Source organism: Cyphellophora attinorum (assembly GCF_001299255.1).
Source record: "Cyphellophora attinorum strain CBS 131958 chromosome Unknown Contig9, whole genome shotgun sequence".
In the NCBI taxonomy this organism is placed as follows: Eukaryota; Fungi; Ascomycota; class Eurotiomycetes; order Chaetothyriales; family Cyphellophoraceae; genus Cyphellophora; species Cyphellophora attinorum.
The window spans coordinates 231,059-247,625 of NW_017253237.1; the positions used below are offsets into that span (position 1 = coordinate 231,059).

Consider the following 16,567-nt stretch of genomic DNA (forward strand, 5'->3'; position numbering starts at 1 on the left):
GGGCCAGAGGATGACTGACCATTTCATTGCGCGTCATTTGAGATCTGACCGCCTCCAGGGCTGCCTGGAGGTGAATGGTCCGACCGCTATGTACTGCCCGAACTCGCACAGCCTCAGAAGGAAGAAGTAGCGAACTTGAAGGGCTACTGTATTGTTAGAGGCTATGGGCTAAGCGCCCAAGCTAGGGGGCTGTGTCAAACCGGCATGCACGTTGCAAAAGACTTTCTGACATTACACAAGATTTTGACAACTGTCGAAGTCGCCCCCTGGTTGAGGCGCAGCGGCGAAAGGACGGCTCGAAGCAGGGTTCAAGCATGGTCTGCTGTTGTTGCGGCACTGCTATCCGTGACAGACTGACAGTGCAACAGCTGTCTCCTTGAAGCTACGTCCATCATGCATGCCATACATGGTCGTCAACCCCTCATGGCGGCAACCGAAATGCTGTCGCACTGGCTTTCCCTGCTATGGCGTACTCTATTGCGACACGATGCTGCATCGTGGCATTCGCTATCGCATGGCACTGCGCGGCATTAGAAACCACAGAAATCGGCATCAGTAGCTCGGCAGCCCAATTGGATAGTGTTGGTATCGATGGCCCGTGGCCAGTCATTGAGGTCCTGTACAGTGATGGCCAGGACGCGTTGCAGCTATATCCAACATTTCTGAATGCGTCGGTCTTGATCCGGCCACAGCAGTGCGGCGATGCTGTCACAAATGACACTTACCAGTGTTCCGAGGTGACATATCCTCGCTTCTATGAAGCGAACGCCTCTGGACCTACGGAGACACTCTACAATACTCCTGTCAACTATAGTCGACCGTGGACGAATACTACTGAGTTCTACAATAATAGTAGAAGCCTTGATGTTGGGAAAGTCATGGCGTTGGAGGGCGGGCAATACTCACTGGAGGATGTCAATATAACGATACCAGGCGAACTCCATGTTCTCATGCCCAGCTATGTTATCGATCATCCCATAGCACTCATGTCTAACAACTCAATGGAAAGTCCACTTCTCACCGGACTCTTCTCGCTTCCCTACACCGCCGCAAGACTGGTCGAAACTGGGCAGACCGAGTCCGAGTTCTTCAGCATTCACGGTGGGTCAGTTGAGCCAAACGTGCCCGGCTCCTTGGTCATGGGAGGCTACGACAACAATCGAATACTCGGAAACCTTGTGAACGCAGGTCAAACAGGATTTGCTGGGGAATCTTGGTTCTCTTACAGCGGTCTCGCAATCACGAATGTCAATATCGGCGTGAAGGCCGGCTTCTTACCCCTGGACAGCTTGATGTTCAAGAACAATAGCTACCCGCAGGGACCATACAAGCAGGATCCACGTTTGCGCTACACAGTAGACTCCGCTTCGACCATCGATAACATTATCCTTGACCCAGGCGCGCCCTACTTCCACCTCAACAGTCGTATTTGCGACCCTCTCGCCGAGATGCTCGGCCTCGAATTTGACGAAACGCGTAACCTCTATCTGTGGACAAACGAGGCCGACGATCCGATCTTTCGGAGCCCGACGTTTCTCGAGTTTGAGATGGTGGGCTACAGTCCCGACGACACCTTCGACTATGGCACCTCATATCGGAACGGTGCTGCGCCAACAATATCAATCAAGATACCTCTGGCTCAGCTTCAGCATAACTATCATTCCTCGATGCGGGCTGCGAACGGAACTCTTCTGCCTCCAGCTCGCTACTTCCCATGCTCCACTTCGGAGTGGGACAAGCGCCGGTCTGGCTACTATCGACTTGGACGTCCCTTCTTCCAGGCAGCCTTCGTCGCAGCCAACCACCATTTCACCGACGAGCCCGGAATACTGGCCGAACATTGGCTGGCGCAAGCACCTGGCCCGGATTATATAGCTGAACATGGCAAGGATGTGAAAGTTGCCTCCAATGGAACCATTGCAAATCGAACGACCGAGGTGCTCGAAGCGAATGCTTGGACCAAGAGCTGGTCCAGCGTGTTGCCTATCTGGACCTTGGATGTGGACGGACGTGCACTGGACGAGGTCAATGCCCTGAAGCCAGCACAAGGCATGAGCAGAGCACGAAAGCTCGGCTTGGAGATTGCATTGCCCATCGTTGGATCGGTCGTGCTCGGCGTTGCACTGTACTTCCTCATCAAGGGATGTAAAAGATCGAGAGCTAAATGGCGCAATATACAACAGCAGATTGCGGAGGAGGATGCAACTGCTTTAGAGATCGAGAACTTGCTGAGCCAGGACCAGGAGAAAGAAAGGCTCGCACTGCAAGAAGAGCAGACCACCCGTGATAGCCTAGCACCAAATCGTAAAGCACCTGGCGCGAGAAGTCGGGTGAGCTCCATCTCGGCAAGAGAGACGTCGCATGGTTTCCTCCCGACCGCTGCTCGAAGTAGGCAGAGCAGCATCAGCAGCGTTAGTGACGTGTCTTCTCGGTACAGAGACGACGCAGGTGGCGACGAGGCAGAGCCAGTCCCCGATCAGGGTGCTTCGCAGGGCGCCCGTCTCACAACTTCGCAGAGTTACGCGGATCTCGGTGGTCGTGAAGAAGCAATCAGGATATGGCAGCGAATCAGCAGGCTCGCCGACGAGGACCCGAATCAGCATAGAGTCCGATGAGTACGAGCAAGACTCGAGGGCAGTTCGATTCGGAGCATTATTCAAGACCTTCAACAGCTTCTGATGAATTGTCTTTCATTGGTATTCGAGCCTGGCAAGGGACTCTGAGAACCGAGGGACCAAGTTCCAATGAACTGTGACGATGCAAAACCGTTGTGAAGTGACAGACTTCACCTGAGTCTGGTCATGGATGCCACTAACGCCCTTTGGAAAAAGATTTACTCAAAGAGGGCATTTCAGGTTCAACGCACCTCATTTTGCTCATTCTGCCCAAGTAAGCTTTCTTCCTTGCTTTGCGTCACTTCAGTAAGCTGGCTGACTGCTGCTCCGATCTCAGAGCTCTTGCACACCCAATCCTTCCACCATACCCGCCCCTTTCCTGCCTGATGTTGCGACTTCGCACCATACTCCTCCTTCCTCAACCCCATCTCATGTTCGACCCTCGCCAATGAGCCCAGACCCTCCCACCGCGCTGAACTCCGCGACTAACCAATATGGCTGCTCGATAGGGCCAGTGCGCTGCAATTGCAGTCACGATTGGGATGTTAGTGCTGATGGCGGTGGCACGACGTGCACACTGAGTGACAGCAACGATGAATCGGCCACTGGGAAACCGTTCGGCAATGCACTTCTCGATCTCGGCCTTCCAGTGCTTGCTAACTGTGAGGAGGTCGCGAAGAGGGTGAGTGACCTGAAGAGGGTAGGGCTGGTCGCCGGTGTAGATGCGCTGTTTGGCAGGAAATTCTAGGGACTCGACGACGTGGTAGAGGATCTTGTTGATGATTTCTTGCGGCAGGCGAGGCTCGATCTTTTGCTTCTTCTTATTCTTCTTCTTCTCCTTCCTCTTCTTGTTCTCCTTGTTCTTTTTCTTCTTCTTGTCGGCTGGAGTGGTGTTGTTTGTGGTGGTTGTAGTGGTTGTAGTGGTGGTGGTGCCGTCAGGATTGCTTGCGGTGTTGATCACCGTTGCTGTGGTTATCGTCACTACCTCACCGGGCTTCGCGATCGTGGTAGAGGAGATTGTGTTGGCGGGAGAGGAAGAGGAAGTCTGGCCGGACGATGGTCCGGAAGAGGAGGCGGAGGTAGACATTTTTGATGTCTCTGGACTGCTCGCTGTTAGTACACGTCCAACAGTATGTCACCATGCTTACTTAGTTCGGTCTGGATTTGCTCGCGATAAGCAGCCTGCTTGTAGTGTAGACCTGTGAGCTTTAGTAAGATAGTCAGGCGAATCGACGGCTGATCGTGTTCTATGGCGGGCGGTCTGTGTCTGTCAAAATCCAGACCTGAGAGGAGACATGGGCGTGCTTATATAGTCGAGAGAAGAAGACTGCTGCCACAGGTCAAGAAACTCAGCAGTGTATTGAAGAGCGAACTAGAGCCATTCATTGACCGAGAAGGGCGCTCAAGACGCGATGAATGCCCGAGATACAGCTACAACGGAAGTGGACCTGTAGTCACTGATACAGATAGACTCTCGAGGCCTCTGGATTGGCTCTTCTGATCGGAAGTGGGTAAGCTAGGAACGTCAGTGCTGGTTTTGCCCAGAGTTGTGGAGTGTCCCTAGTGCTTCACTTGCTTCTAGAGCAGTTACCATCGTGATTCAGTGCCGGAACGGAGGAGCAGGGTTCTGAGAGTCTTGGAAACAGGTTCTGGCGACTACTGGGAGGCTGGAGGGCGGATCATAGATTCTAGCAGCGGGTAGGGAAGGCATGCAGAGGAATTGGGAAGACGGGGGTCGGCTTCGTGTAAAACGGGCTCGAACGTCATAAAGTCTGGCGACTACATCCTTCGGCTCTGTTGAAGTATTTCGGGTGTGGCAGACGGCATTCATATCTGAATAGACATATCAACTTACAACATAGGGGGGCGACGTCGCAAATTGATATGCTTTGCCTAATGCCAAGACGTGCAAGGCTACCACTGTTTTAAGCTGAGCCCAAGCCTAGCACAGTTTCTTTGGGCAGAGAACCTCATGGCAGGGAGTCACAGACCGCCCCAGATACCAGAAAGAGGTGCAGATGTTTGTGCTGTGTGCAGAGGGTCTTCATGCCAGTAAGCAATACCTAGGACAAATTCCCTTGTTCTACAGGGATAAGGTTCCGCTGCAGCAATCCTAACTCAATCCTATGGTCCCATTGCCTCTCTGTACTTTCAGCAGTCTAACGATACTGACTTCTCGATAGCCCACTTGAGCATGAACGCCGGAACGATCCCTACCGCCCGCTCTGCATGAACCTCTGCTGAAAAGCTGCCATACGACCGCCGCCCGATAACCCGCCCGACTCCCTGCTCAGAGGACTGACCTCGCTCATCGGCACCAATTTCTCCAAAAGCTGCGGACCCTTCAGCGGGTCGACCGAGCCATACTTCTTGTTGCGAAGACTGTTATCATAAAATTCTTCCGGCTGGTCCGTGGACATAAGCGCAATCGTTTGGCTAAGCTCGTCGAGCGATTCGAGCAGGATGAGGTTGTTGGGAAGAGTGCGAACATAGTCGGCGAAGTGCTGGACATCTATGGACATTTGCTTGACAGCATGCGGACTGATTTTGGTTACGTCTGGTGACAGTGGCTGCGCTAGAATCTGCGATGCGGTATGAGAGATTGCGTTGAACAGCATAAGATCTTTTAGCTCTGTCGGCAAGGATATGAGCACTGTTGTGAGGATATTGGACAGATAGTTCGTGAGCGTCAGGATGTATGAACTTGGCTCTGATGGTGCTTGCCGCATCATATAGTCGTAGTCTGCGGTATCAATGAGGTCCGTGACCTTCAAATTGACCAGCTCAAATATACGATTTTCTGCTGTTTTCTGGTGCGTTTGAAATTGTGCTGTGGCACTGAGGACGAGGCTCGTGTTGGCAGTGGTGGGCTGAGTGGGAATGGTGCATAGCAGTGTTTCGAGCTCTGAACAAGCTGTTGAGAAGTGCGTCAAATTGATGAGGATCTGTACGACCTGCCCGAGATACTGCGATGATAGCTTGCTGACCAAAGACGCGCAAACCTTCGTAGTGAGAAGATCGTCCAGCGAAGTCCGAAGGCGGCTGTCAATGACAGACGAAAGAGGATTTGGCGTGGGGGCCTCGTTGTCGGAGAAGAAGTAGAATTGGTTGAGGAAGTTGCGAATGTCGATACAACACAATGGATACATTTGTGAGAAGGGAAAGACCGTTGGAAATGCCATCTGGTCGACAGGTCGATCCGGAGTGTACCAACTGACGTTGACGACCTTCTCGTACTCCTCGGCGTTTTGAATGGGCATGGGCATGTAGTCATCCGTTGATACTATCTCGACGAAGTCTTCAGAGAACCGCTGCTTAAGCAGTTCAGCGTAACGATCGAATAGTACGAGTAGAAAGTTCGACATTGCTGCTGTTCCATATCCAAAGCTGTTCATCGTCTGGATGAACAATGACACAAGGTTCTTGATGTTTAACAGATGCTCGGCGTTGTCGACCTGGGGGAGTGTCTTGCTTATCGCGGTGATCGATCGCTGACACAACGAGTCCCAAAGCTCGTCCACTTCTATGGACGTTCTCAAATCCGGTACTTTTTTCATGGTCGCTCTCTCCATGATGGCGAAGCCGCAACGTTCTCGAGCATGTTATGCAATGAGGACAGATCTTCTTCCATAAGCGTGACGGACTCTGCAAGGATGAGATCCCGCTGTCCCTTGCGGTTTGTAGCGTAATCGGCCTTGAACGTGTCCATCATATCGAGGGAGCGGTGGATATGAAGAGCCTCCAGCAGAGGCGTGAAGTCGATCTCAAGATCGTCATTCTTGAGTAGGTCATACTCCTCGCTTTCGTCTGCCACTAACTCGATTGCCGAATTGAGCTTGAATTGGTTGAGGTAGGGCGTCTTCTCAGCCCGTTCCTTCTGACGTTGCTTGCGCAGATCTGTGTGATAGAATGACAGCTCCCCAAGGTATTGGCAGATCTCTCTGATCCTGAACAACCAGGTGTTGAGATCTTTCATGACCTCATTGGCGATCTTTTTCTGAGTCTCGGGAACAGACTGCTGAATAATCTCGCTGAGCTTGTAGTGGCTCACATTGCGCAGATGTACGCTTTGCAATTCATCCAACGCCCGCAAAGCAGCATAGTACTGCTTCTTATCTAGCAACTCCTGGACTTGATTCGCCAGGCGGAGCACCTCCAGACAGTCCTGCAGAGCCTGGTTCGCTTCGTTGATGTTCTGTCGAACGCCGCGAGATTCCACGAGGGCTTTCTTTTGGTCAACGAGCTTCTCCGTGCTGCTTTGAATCGACTGATTGAGATCAAGGATCTCATTTGTGAGATTGACGGTCCCCTCTCGGATACGCAAGAGCTGGTTCACGGAGTTCACGAATTCTTGATGATTAGTGTTGCACTGTCGCTCGATCTCAGCCTCCCTGCCTGCCGCGAATTCGGAGAGGACGCCGAGAAGACGCGAAGTCTTGTTGCTGTAGCTGGCCTCCCGTAGTGACGGAATCAGTTGATCTACATAGTCGGTGTCTGACGACGAGGTCACGATCTGGACACGAGTCAGTCTTTGGAGCTTGGTGTCGGTGTGCGATGAGGCGGACCTGTTTCAACACATCTGAGGGGTCGTTTCGTGGCTTTGCCATAGACGGCATCGCGAAGCCCGATGGCCGCTGTGGGCCGGCGTCAACTTGAGTGAGCCGTCATGCGAAAGTTGCAATCAGCCCAAAACCAATCGCCTCGCGAGCTCAACGACGACCGCGACGGTCAGATCATCGATGTGGAAGACTGGTCGCTGGTCGCGAGTGTATTTCGCTGACTTGTTGATTGTAGAATCCGAAGGGCGAAACTTGTGGCATGTATGTTGAATGAAGCCTACTCAGGGATGCCGATTCCTCTCATTTCACCTCCACTCACGTGACCAACACCATTGACTGAAGTTGAAGCTTGGACCACCTGGCAACGGAGATGATATCCACACGCTTGACCACAATGCGTTTAGCCTGTACTGAAGACAAGAGACAAAAGCAACCTCAATTGTAGTTCTTCTAACCCTGATAGCAACTGAACGTAGACAATCCTCCTCTTGCTTGAATCACCCCTGCTCACCAATGCCCAACATGAAGACTAACCAGTGTTCAAAGGCTCCCCTTAGCACTGAATATGGTGTGAGTTCTCCCCAAGATGACTTATGACCAAAGCAAGCCTGCCCTCTCTTGATCGGTGCACCACACGCCTCGAAGAGGTCGAGGGCATTGCCGAGGACACTCAGACGGACGCGACGGACACGAGATAGACTGTCTCGTTCTCGGACTCGGTAGTGGACCGCTCAGCTCAGCTTTTTGAAGCTTGCGGTTTTCGCACTGCTGCGAATTGAACCGCTTGCTTCTGCGAGGACGCGTATTGCCTTGGAGCGGAACGACTGGACGGTTCGTGTACCTGGTTTGTCAAGCTGGACAACAGCAACTCCATCTTTATGACGACGGCGGCTGGTGATTGAATCCATGCCAATAGCTGGATTGGGCGACGCAGCTGTGGTCCGGTGTCTCGGCAAGGTAACAGGCAGATTCGAAGAGAATGCAAGTGTGCTTTACCGGCTTCGTATGACTCTACTGGTCAACTCAATGGGACGCCTCGGGAAGTGGGCTGAGAGATCCTACCGAGTGAGGCCTCGCTCTGGCAGAGTACCTAGTGCGCTGGCAGTGGCTTCTTCAACCGAGTCTGCGCTGGAGCGCGGGCATACTGAGGCCTTCGTCCGGCTGGGTTTCTGGACTTGTCTCACGTCGCAGCAAGTGGCACTTTGTCGATTGTCCTGGAAACCATTGGGCTGCTACTCGAAAGGATACTTTGCCATGTTGCATACACTGGCTTCTCCGTGAGTTGTCATGATGACAACTGCCTGATGCTGCAACCTTTACTTCCAATTCTGTCGGGCTGGTCTCTGGCTGCACCATCGTTGCATAGCAACGTCGTCGGTCTACTTGGATAGGAGTCTTCATTCACGGACGAGTCTAGCTGAGGGTTACATCTACTTATGCTAACATCTAAGCCATCCTTGGACTATTTCAGCGCGTTCAGGGCCTCTTGTGCTCCCATCTGGCGTGCTCAATGTCGATTTCGTGAGGTTCCGGACTTACTAGTCGCCGCCTCCGTCCCACGTGGCCGGGCCAGCCCCGCCCTAAGAGTCAGAAGGCTCTAATTTACTGGCAAAAACCGCCTTCCTGTGGTCCCTAGGCCCTCTATGGCTTAGTTCAACGGTTCTCTTCGTGTCATGCAGGCCATCCTGGTTCTCCTATTGGCCTAGGAAGCATTGTGGGTCGTCATTGCCTCGATTTGCCCTCGTGATTGCCTTGCATGAGTCTACTTCTTCGCACATTTCAGTCTGCGAATTCTCTCTCTTTCTTCTCTCCTCTTCTTCAACCTTTCATCCTCATTCTCTCTCTTTACTTTCTTTTTACCATCAGACACTCGTTCGACTGCACGGCAGTCATTCCTTCGCTTCTCCTGGTAAGCATACATTCATTGCATAGTCGTCACAGTTGTCTTTCATCGCCTGCAATTCCTAATGTCATGGTAAATGAGGACCATTGAATCAAAAACTTCATGGCCCAGGTCTCACTGCCAGCTTTCATGTCCCAGCTTCAAGGCCTCAGCTTGCATCGAGACCATCACTGCACACAATTCGTCTCTCAGATTCAAATTCAACTTTCATTACTTTGTCTTCATCCCAGGTCTTCATATCCCAGCTTTGACCCTCGACATTCATCCCAAACACTGCATCTATTTAGCTTCCTTCTACACATTCTCTCTTGCGATTCAACAGCTAACGGTCCTCAAGCATCGGCAAAGATGCGGTCCAACCACTTTCCTTCCAGCCCGCCCTCCAACGAGGGTACGGCTCCCACCCCATCCACCAAGAACACCGTCGATACGACGGTGACCGAAGATGATCTTGTTGCTGCCGTTGGCGGCCTGAGCCTCTCCCAGGAGAAGACGTAAGTTCTTCAAGCGTTCTAACCCCCTACTTCGAAGCTAACGCTCAAGCAGCAGCCGCACCAACGATCCTTTCCTCGAGGTCCCTGCCGGCTACAGTCGTCGTCCTCTCGTTGGCTTGTCTCCTACTGCCGCTGAGTTCACTCCTGGACATCAGCTTTTCAACAATGCTCAACTCTCCAGCCACCAAGCTGTGGTTGCTCAAGACGAGGCCTTCTCCAGCGATGCTGGACAGCCAAAGCGTGCTATCTTGGTTCAGAAGCACTCTCAAGACCTCGACAGCGGCATGAAGGCTCGCATTGTCAAGCTCCTCAACACTGCTCGTCTCATGATTCTCGCCATCGAATCCACCGGTTTCGTTGAACCCGGCGAAAAGTGTTTGGTCCGCTTCGACGACATCCGTGATGCGCAGAAGGCCTTTGACATCATCGTTGATAACATCGACGACGCTGATGTGTCTTACCTTGAACCCAAAGCCGTAGCTCGCATTCGAGGCTTTCCAGACACCAAGACCAGCAACTTCGACGGCCAGGTCACATTCGACATGATGTGGAATGAGTATGCTCGCCCTATCCAAACCCCTTCCATCATCAGCATCTTCAAGCAGACTCTCCAAGCCGTCTGCCGTGTCAAGATCAAGGCTTGCCAACTCCTCGACCACCAGCAGCTTCGCTGCCGTAAGCTCCGCGTGGAGTTCTACGACATTCATACTGCCACAGAGATCGTCCGCATGCACGAGTTCGAACACAAGGTACGTGATGTTCTCCCACAGCACAACGTTGATGCTGATACCAGAGTATAGGGCATTCGCTTGGAAGCCGAGCGCTACCAAGCAGTTCTCCATGGTCCCTACACTCCATCAACTTCTCCGACTCATGGTGGATACGGTCACTCCATCGATGAGTATGATGACTCCAGCTTTGGCCCAAGCGTCACTGGTCGCTCCATGGTCTCCTCTTACGGCCCTCCTCAACGCGGTCATGCTGAATTCTATGGTTCTCCTGCCATCAACGATCATGATTTCATGTTTCCTTCTGGCTACGGCAATCAATACCGTGGCTCGTCTCGCGACGAAGAAAACTCGATCGATGTCTACGCCATTCAAGCTGGTACTGATGTTCGCACCACTGTCATGTTGCGCAACGTTCCAAACCGCGTCAACTGTCACCAGCTAAAAGCTATGCTCGACATCACTAGCCACGGACGATACGACTTCATGTACCTTCGTATCGATTTTGCCAACCAGTGCAACGTTGGCTATGCATTCATCAACTTTGCTACTCCCGAGGATATCATTCCATTCGCTCAGGCCCGTCAACGTCGTCGCTGGACTATGTTCAACTCCTCGAAACAAGCTCAGATCTCTTATGCCAGTCAGTGCTATCCTCTCCCTGAACTTCTGTCGCTGACATCTTCCAGCTATCCAAGGTCGTGAGAACCTCGTCCAGAAGTTCCGCAACTCCTCTGTCATGTTTGAGCATCCTGACTTCATCCCGAAGGTGAGTGACCTCACTATCGTCATTTCGACTTAATCACTGACTGACGTTCTACAGCTCTTCGAAGTCGGCACTGGTCTTCCTGAGGCTTTCCCACCTTGCGACAATTCGTGGAAGTTGCGTCGTTCTATGGAGAACGCTGATTCCATTGGTTTGTTCATCCGTCCTGGTCGTCGTCAGCGCGGCTTCTACATGCCCGGTCCCCGCACCCAAGGCACTCATCACTACGGCTACACCGCCCCTCACCGTTTCCCACCCACTCCACCCTACAACCCTCCAAGTCAGCACGTGTATGGCATCCCTACTTCCATGGTTGGCCGTCCATCCTATCCTGTCTGGAATCCTCAAACCGGATATCATGGTCAGCCCGCTCGTGGCCATGTAGCCTTCCCTTCCCCATTGAATCACGACAACCGTGGCAATGGAACCCAAGCTCCTCCTCGTCGCAACAACGAGTCCAGTCCAACTGAAACTCGTCGTCGCACAGACTTTGGTCCCATTGGATCTCGTCGAGGCAGTCGTCAAGACTCCAGTGATGAGTCCAGCACTGAGACCTGGGACAACCCCAACCCCAAGCCCAAGCCCCGACGTTGATCACCACCCTTGTGAGCCCACCCATCTCATCCGTCCATTCATTTGCCTCAACGAATACTAACAGTATTCTCCACAGGCCTCTTTGCACCTCGTCAAGGTCAAGCATATCGCGAGGAGCAACGTCGTCGTCGATCTCAGTACGATCGTGGAACTCCTGGCGCTGAGATGGAGTTGCAACAGTCTGTGCCAATGCATCCTTCTATGCATGGACTTCAACCCGGCACTCACCACTATCGACCTCTGAATCTTCGACCACCGTTCTTGGGTCAGCATCTCTATCACCCTTTTTGAGACTTGTCATCGACGCAGGATTGACCATTGATCGCTCTGGTCCCACCTGTTGCACAGTCTGGAGAGCCCCAGGGTACGACTTGATTCAGCTCATTGGGCATCGAATCTTGCTACAGGGTGCTTCTCACTTTCACTTCTCGATCAGCACATTTTGCTTTTATCCATTCGACATCAGCCTCGGAGTCAACGGCGTTTCCACCAAATCTCGACTATCGGGTCCGACTACCGCGAAGGCGATGGAAAGGAGTTTGCTTTTTCAAATGTCATCTTTGACATCGATGTTCCTCACCACGAAGAAGGTAGATCACCACACATGTCTCTGACAGTTTCTCGATGTGTTCTACCAGAAGTTCGATGGACATTTCGGCGTGTAAATCACTCGATGATACCCCGAAGAAAATAGAATATGGACATGCTTGTACTCTAGATAGAAGTTCAAGATTTGACCACACTCATGTTCCTCGTGCTTCTCGTGCATCTTTCCTCAAAGCACCCATGAGTCACGATGTGAATTCAAGTATCGATGTCAAATTAGAGTGGTGTTGGTCCAAGCGCTGACACATGGGTGGCGCCACAGGGTCGTCTCGGCCCGCAAACATCGTATGATGAGCCATGAAAGCTACCACCTCAGCGCTGGGCGTTTGGCGATGTGCCACTGAACAATGAAGCTCAAAGATCGGTAGCTCAGGTGCTCGTGTTTCTTCAGCCCTTAAAATCTGAGGCTTCTCCAACTCTGGGCCGCCGCGGCCATGGTCGTTACCTACGAAGTTCTTGAGAGTATTTTGTCAAGACATATGCACCCAGTCGGATATATGCGAAATGTCTAAACGTAAGCGCGAGGAGCAACCAGGTGGAATGAGACGAAGACAGGCCGTCGGCAAGTCCGCCGCTAGCAATAAAGAATCTACTACTACGTCCAGCAAACCGGCACCAACACCACAACGGACCATGCATCGAAGGGACGGACATATAACGAAGCGTACGAATGAACCCAGGACGGGCATGGCAGAGCCAGGTAACACTGTTTCGACTCGCGCGCATGTCAGCGCTGCGGCCAGCAAGCCGACCACCTCCACCGGCACCAAACGCGTCGCACTCCGCCCACATCCACCGCGCAGGTCTCAACCCTTACCTCCACTCCCCGCCTCAGTTGCCACGGCCACCAATAACGTCATCACCGCCCAAGCGTCCGTCTCGCGGAAATCAGCCAGCTCGTCCTTCACGCCCATCAACAGCACCGAGATCTCAGCAAAGCGTCTTCAGCATCTCCACGCCACGGCGACGCTTCTGCAGACGTTGTTCGTACGGAACCGCAACCAGCATCGCGGGCAGAGCTGGTGGCGATGGTTGGCGATGTTGAGAAGGAGGGTTGGGGAGTTGGTGGGGGTTGAGGCGAAGCTTTGGCAGTCGAGGATGGGCGAGGAGGGTACCGCGGCAGGGATGGCAGGGACAGCGGTGGTGAGGCAAGCACAGCAAGCACGGCTACGCCTCGAGGAGGAGACGAAGCTTCTGCACGAGAAGGATGTTCTCGAGAAGTGGTTGCGGGAGGTTCTGGTGCCGAAGGCATGGGCTGCGTTCACGACGCTGGTTGTCGATCAGCAGTTCGCGGGATTGGGTTTGGTTTTGGTGGGCGTCGTTGCGGATGTGGCTGGCTTCGTTGGGGCGTGTGTGGAAGGAGAGGTGGGTCTGGAGGAAAAGGATGAGGGCGAGGTGGCAGGTCGGCATGTGCGGGAAGGCGAAAGCGGGAGTATCGAGCGATGCCGCGAACGACGAAGATGGGCTCGGACAGTATGCTCGTTGATTCTGCCGGAGAGGATCTGGGTCAGGTCGTGCAACGAGCGACTACTACAGCAACGCCGATGGCGATGGCGGCTGGGCATGATACACAGCCTGAACTAGGTGACGAATTTGATGAGGAGGCAACAACACCAGTATCGGAAGACGAGGTGCTGGACGAATCTTTCGACGGCTTCTCGTCGCCGCCACGTTCAATCACAGAACACGCCGTGCGAGTGCCGCCACTAGCGCCTCCAGGTCCAGACCGGCCAGACGCTGAAGCCCAGGACGTCGCAAGCACAGACGACGAGCAGCAAGAAGACACTGATTCGGAGCCAACGGCTGCGGGTGAAGCGGATGCAGTGAGGATGGGAAGGAGCGCTGTGTTGGCGAGTCAATCAAAGAAAGGGATCTCGCAGCAATCGACTACGACACGGCGAGCACAGTGGGACGCTGGGAGCTCAGGAAAGCAGACCATCAAGAAGAAGCAGAAGAAGAAAGGGAAGAAGCGCAACGCGATAGATGACTTATTCGCTGGCTTGGCTTGAGAGCTATCAATGAGGTCAAGATGAGACGGTTTTGACGAGGCGAGGGAGCAAGCACTGATAGCGCTTGCGGCGTTGGCTGCCAATATTCGACCAGCTCAATAACCGTGATCTGCCACCACGGATCGCCACCACAAGGACGTCTATCTCTGCAGCCGTACACATCGTCGAGCAGTTCCCCCAAAGCCCAGTTTCACTCGACAGAGACCACTCCACAGCGGTAGCGACCACACCTACGTGAGCCTCAACATGACTTCTGATGCAGACGAGCGATCTCACAAGCACCCTACACCGCACCTTGTACTAATCTCGCGCCCAAAACCGCGCTTCCTCACGAGCCAGCAAACCAACTCAGGCGGCTCCCCGCAGCTACAGATGGCCTTATCATCATTCATATCGAAGGACTGGTGATTTACAATTGCGAAAGTCATCGGGGAGATGGGCACAAAGCACGAAAGATCTGGACATGATGGATTGGAACGAGCACAAAGCAGCGACCAAGGAGGAAGGACACCAGCCAACCCGCAGCAGAAAGCAAGCACACAGAGTCTAGGAGTCAGCTCACTGGCGGGACCTCTGCTTGACTCAACCACAACCCTCATAATGTCCTCCAAACAGGTACTTAGAGCCAGAGTAACAAAGCCTATGTCAAGAAGAAGAGATTGGGATAGAAGCTCTGAATCAGTGCGACGTCGCTAGCTGGGCCCAAGTGCTTGCAGAAGTGAGTTGAGTTGACCCTTCAACCACCAGCCTTTCACGCTAAGCGATAAGAGGTGATTGAAAAGCCATAAGAGGCAGTTGAACATGAAAGTGAGGTGCGGAACCAGATTCTACGAGGCTGGGTTGGGTTGGTGGGGGCCTTTGTCCCCAGCAGGCAAGAGAAGCGACGGCCGGACCACAATACCTGGACATGGCCTGCTGCTGAGTCATTGGGAGGGCTGCTCATGCTGCCACGAGTGGGAATGGAGAACACAATAGCAGGCACCAAGTCAGGGCAGCGACTGTCAAGGGAGGCCTTCGTGCCGATCTCAAGCGTGCCGATCTCAAGCTGAGCGCATTGAATTCCTCCTGAAATCTCCGACACCACGCACCTAGCCTAGCCGTGCTATACCCACCTATCGACCCGGTACAAACTCCAGCAAAGCTACGCTCAACGTGACCGACTCCTCTCCTCTCTCGTCAGCTACAGTCAGGGACCTCACCAACTTGAAGCCGTGCTTGAGATACACCTTCTCGCCCCTCCTGCCCGAGACCACACCCTGACTTTTCCCACGAGCACTGGCCAATTCCGTTCCCCAGGCCACCAGTGCGCTCCCTCTGCCTAGTCTCTGGTACGCTGGGTGCATAGCCAGGAAGCGCAATTCCTGCTTGCCCTGCAGGTACTCCGCTACTGGAGCTGCGCATTGCTCTTGCCAGAGCTTCGTTCGATATTGATCTTTGTCTCGACTCAACACCACTGTAGTGGAGGGCGCCTCCTCACGCTCTCCCTTCTGATGCTCGCCTTCCTCCTTCTTCCTTCCCCACGCCGAAACCTGGCCCGATGCCCAGCTCGCGACGCCCGGACCCTCCACCAGCCAACCCGCCACGCCAACAACCACCTGCTCTCCTGGATCCTTCTCCCTGATCATGCCTGTAGGATCAAGGATCGCGTCGTCAACGCAAGCTCGCTCTTCAATCGGTCCGAGATACAGGTCCTCTGCCACCAAAACCACACATCCCGCATCGGCAATATAACGTCGCATTGCATCAGCATAGTCCGCATATGTATTCTCGGGATACTCTGCGTAGTAGGGTCGGCTCCAGCCAAAGAATTCGGTGTGGGAGCTGCTGCCGTTGTCAGGGTGTGGAGGCGTGTAGAAGCCTGCCACGCAGATTTTGGCCATGCGAGGGATGTCGTCGATGTGTGCGACACGAAGACCTGGGGACAATGGTGGGAGGTCGATCGGAACGGGCTGCATCGTTGTAGCTCGTCCTGAGGCAGATTGTTAGCTTAGTAAGTGAGGACTATTGTCACATGGGTCTCGGAAGGGTCTTCGACGTAGTCGTAATGGCGTCCATGGTGTGTACATGCTCAATATGACTTACTTTCAAGTAACGGTGTCGCTGGGTCAATATCGGCCGAGTGTGACGAAGGCGGTCAAACGAGGTAGCGGTCGTCCATACCTGAAAGCGTATTCGGATGCGAAGTGCTCGCAAGAGGGAAGAAAACCTGGCCTGACAATCCTGCTCAGGTCTCACGACGAATGCGTACTTCGTTGCGGGCGCCTGGCCTGTTGAGGATTATCAGTCCATGAAG

At 53.4% G+C, this 16,567-nt stretch overlaps 7 protein-coding genes across 7 annotated transcripts; 3 read left to right on the plus strand and 4 right to left on the minus strand.

Annotated features, from left to right (window-relative positions):
- Positions 1-464: 464 nt before the first annotated feature.
- Positions 465-2,615, plus strand: AB675_9090 (uncharacterized protein; the record flags this gene model as incomplete). The annotated part of the gene is made up of 1 exon (XM_018149596.1): positions 465-2,615. One exon carries the CDS (start codon positions 465-467, stop codon positions 2,613-2,615), a length of 2,151 nt encoding a protein of 716 aa, XP_018001520.1.
- Positions 2,616-3,033: 418 nt separating this feature from the next.
- On the minus strand, positions 3,034-3,702 carry AB675_9091 (uncharacterized protein; the record flags this gene model as incomplete). The annotated part of the gene is made up of 1 exon (XM_018149597.1): positions 3,034-3,702. One exon carries the CDS (start codon positions 3,700-3,702, stop codon positions 3,034-3,036), a length of 669 nt encoding a protein of 222 aa, XP_018001659.1.
- A 1,126-nt stretch (positions 3,703-4,828) lies between these two features.
- Positions 4,829-5,980, minus strand: AB675_9092 (Exocyst complex component 6; the record flags this gene model as incomplete). Its single annotated transcript, XM_018149598.1, has 1 exon — positions 4,829-5,980. One exon carries the CDS (start codon positions 5,978-5,980, stop codon positions 4,829-4,831), a length of 1,152 nt encoding a protein of 383 aa, XP_018001625.1.
- A 188-nt stretch (positions 5,981-6,168) lies between these two features.
- AB675_9093 (Exocyst complex component sec15) lies at positions 6,169-7,231 on the minus strand (the record flags this gene model as incomplete). Its single annotated transcript, XM_018149599.1, has 2 exons — positions 6,169-7,128; positions 7,181-7,231. 2 exons carry the CDS (start codon positions 7,229-7,231, stop codon positions 6,169-6,171), a joined length of 1,011 nt encoding a protein of 336 aa, XP_018001620.1.
- Positions 7,232-9,425: 2,194 nt separating this feature from the next.
- Positions 9,426-11,659, plus strand: AB675_9094 (Meiosis protein mei2; the record flags this gene model as incomplete). The annotated part of the gene is made up of 5 exons (XM_018149600.1): positions 9,426-9,571; positions 9,624-10,320; positions 10,372-10,942; positions 10,989-11,068; positions 11,123-11,659. The coding sequence occupies 5 exons, from the start codon at positions 9,426-9,428 to the stop codon at positions 11,657-11,659; spliced, it is 2,031 nt and encodes a 676-aa protein (XP_018001354.1).
- A 1,110-nt stretch (positions 11,660-12,769) lies between these two features.
- AB675_9095 (uncharacterized protein) lies at positions 12,770-14,274 on the plus strand (the record flags this gene model as incomplete). The annotated part of the gene is made up of 2 exons (XM_018149601.1): positions 12,770-13,675; positions 13,726-14,274. 2 exons carry the CDS (start codon positions 12,770-12,772, stop codon positions 14,272-14,274), a joined length of 1,455 nt encoding a protein of 484 aa, XP_018001718.1.
- Positions 14,275-15,386: 1,112 nt separating this feature from the next.
- On the minus strand, positions 15,387-16,229 carry AB675_9096 (uncharacterized protein; the record flags this gene model as incomplete). Its single annotated transcript, XM_018149602.1, has 1 exon — positions 15,387-16,229. The coding sequence occupies one exon, from the start codon at positions 16,227-16,229 to the stop codon at positions 15,387-15,389; it is 843 nt and encodes a 280-aa protein (XP_018001466.1).
- Between the last annotated feature and the right edge of the window lie 338 nt (positions 16,230-16,567).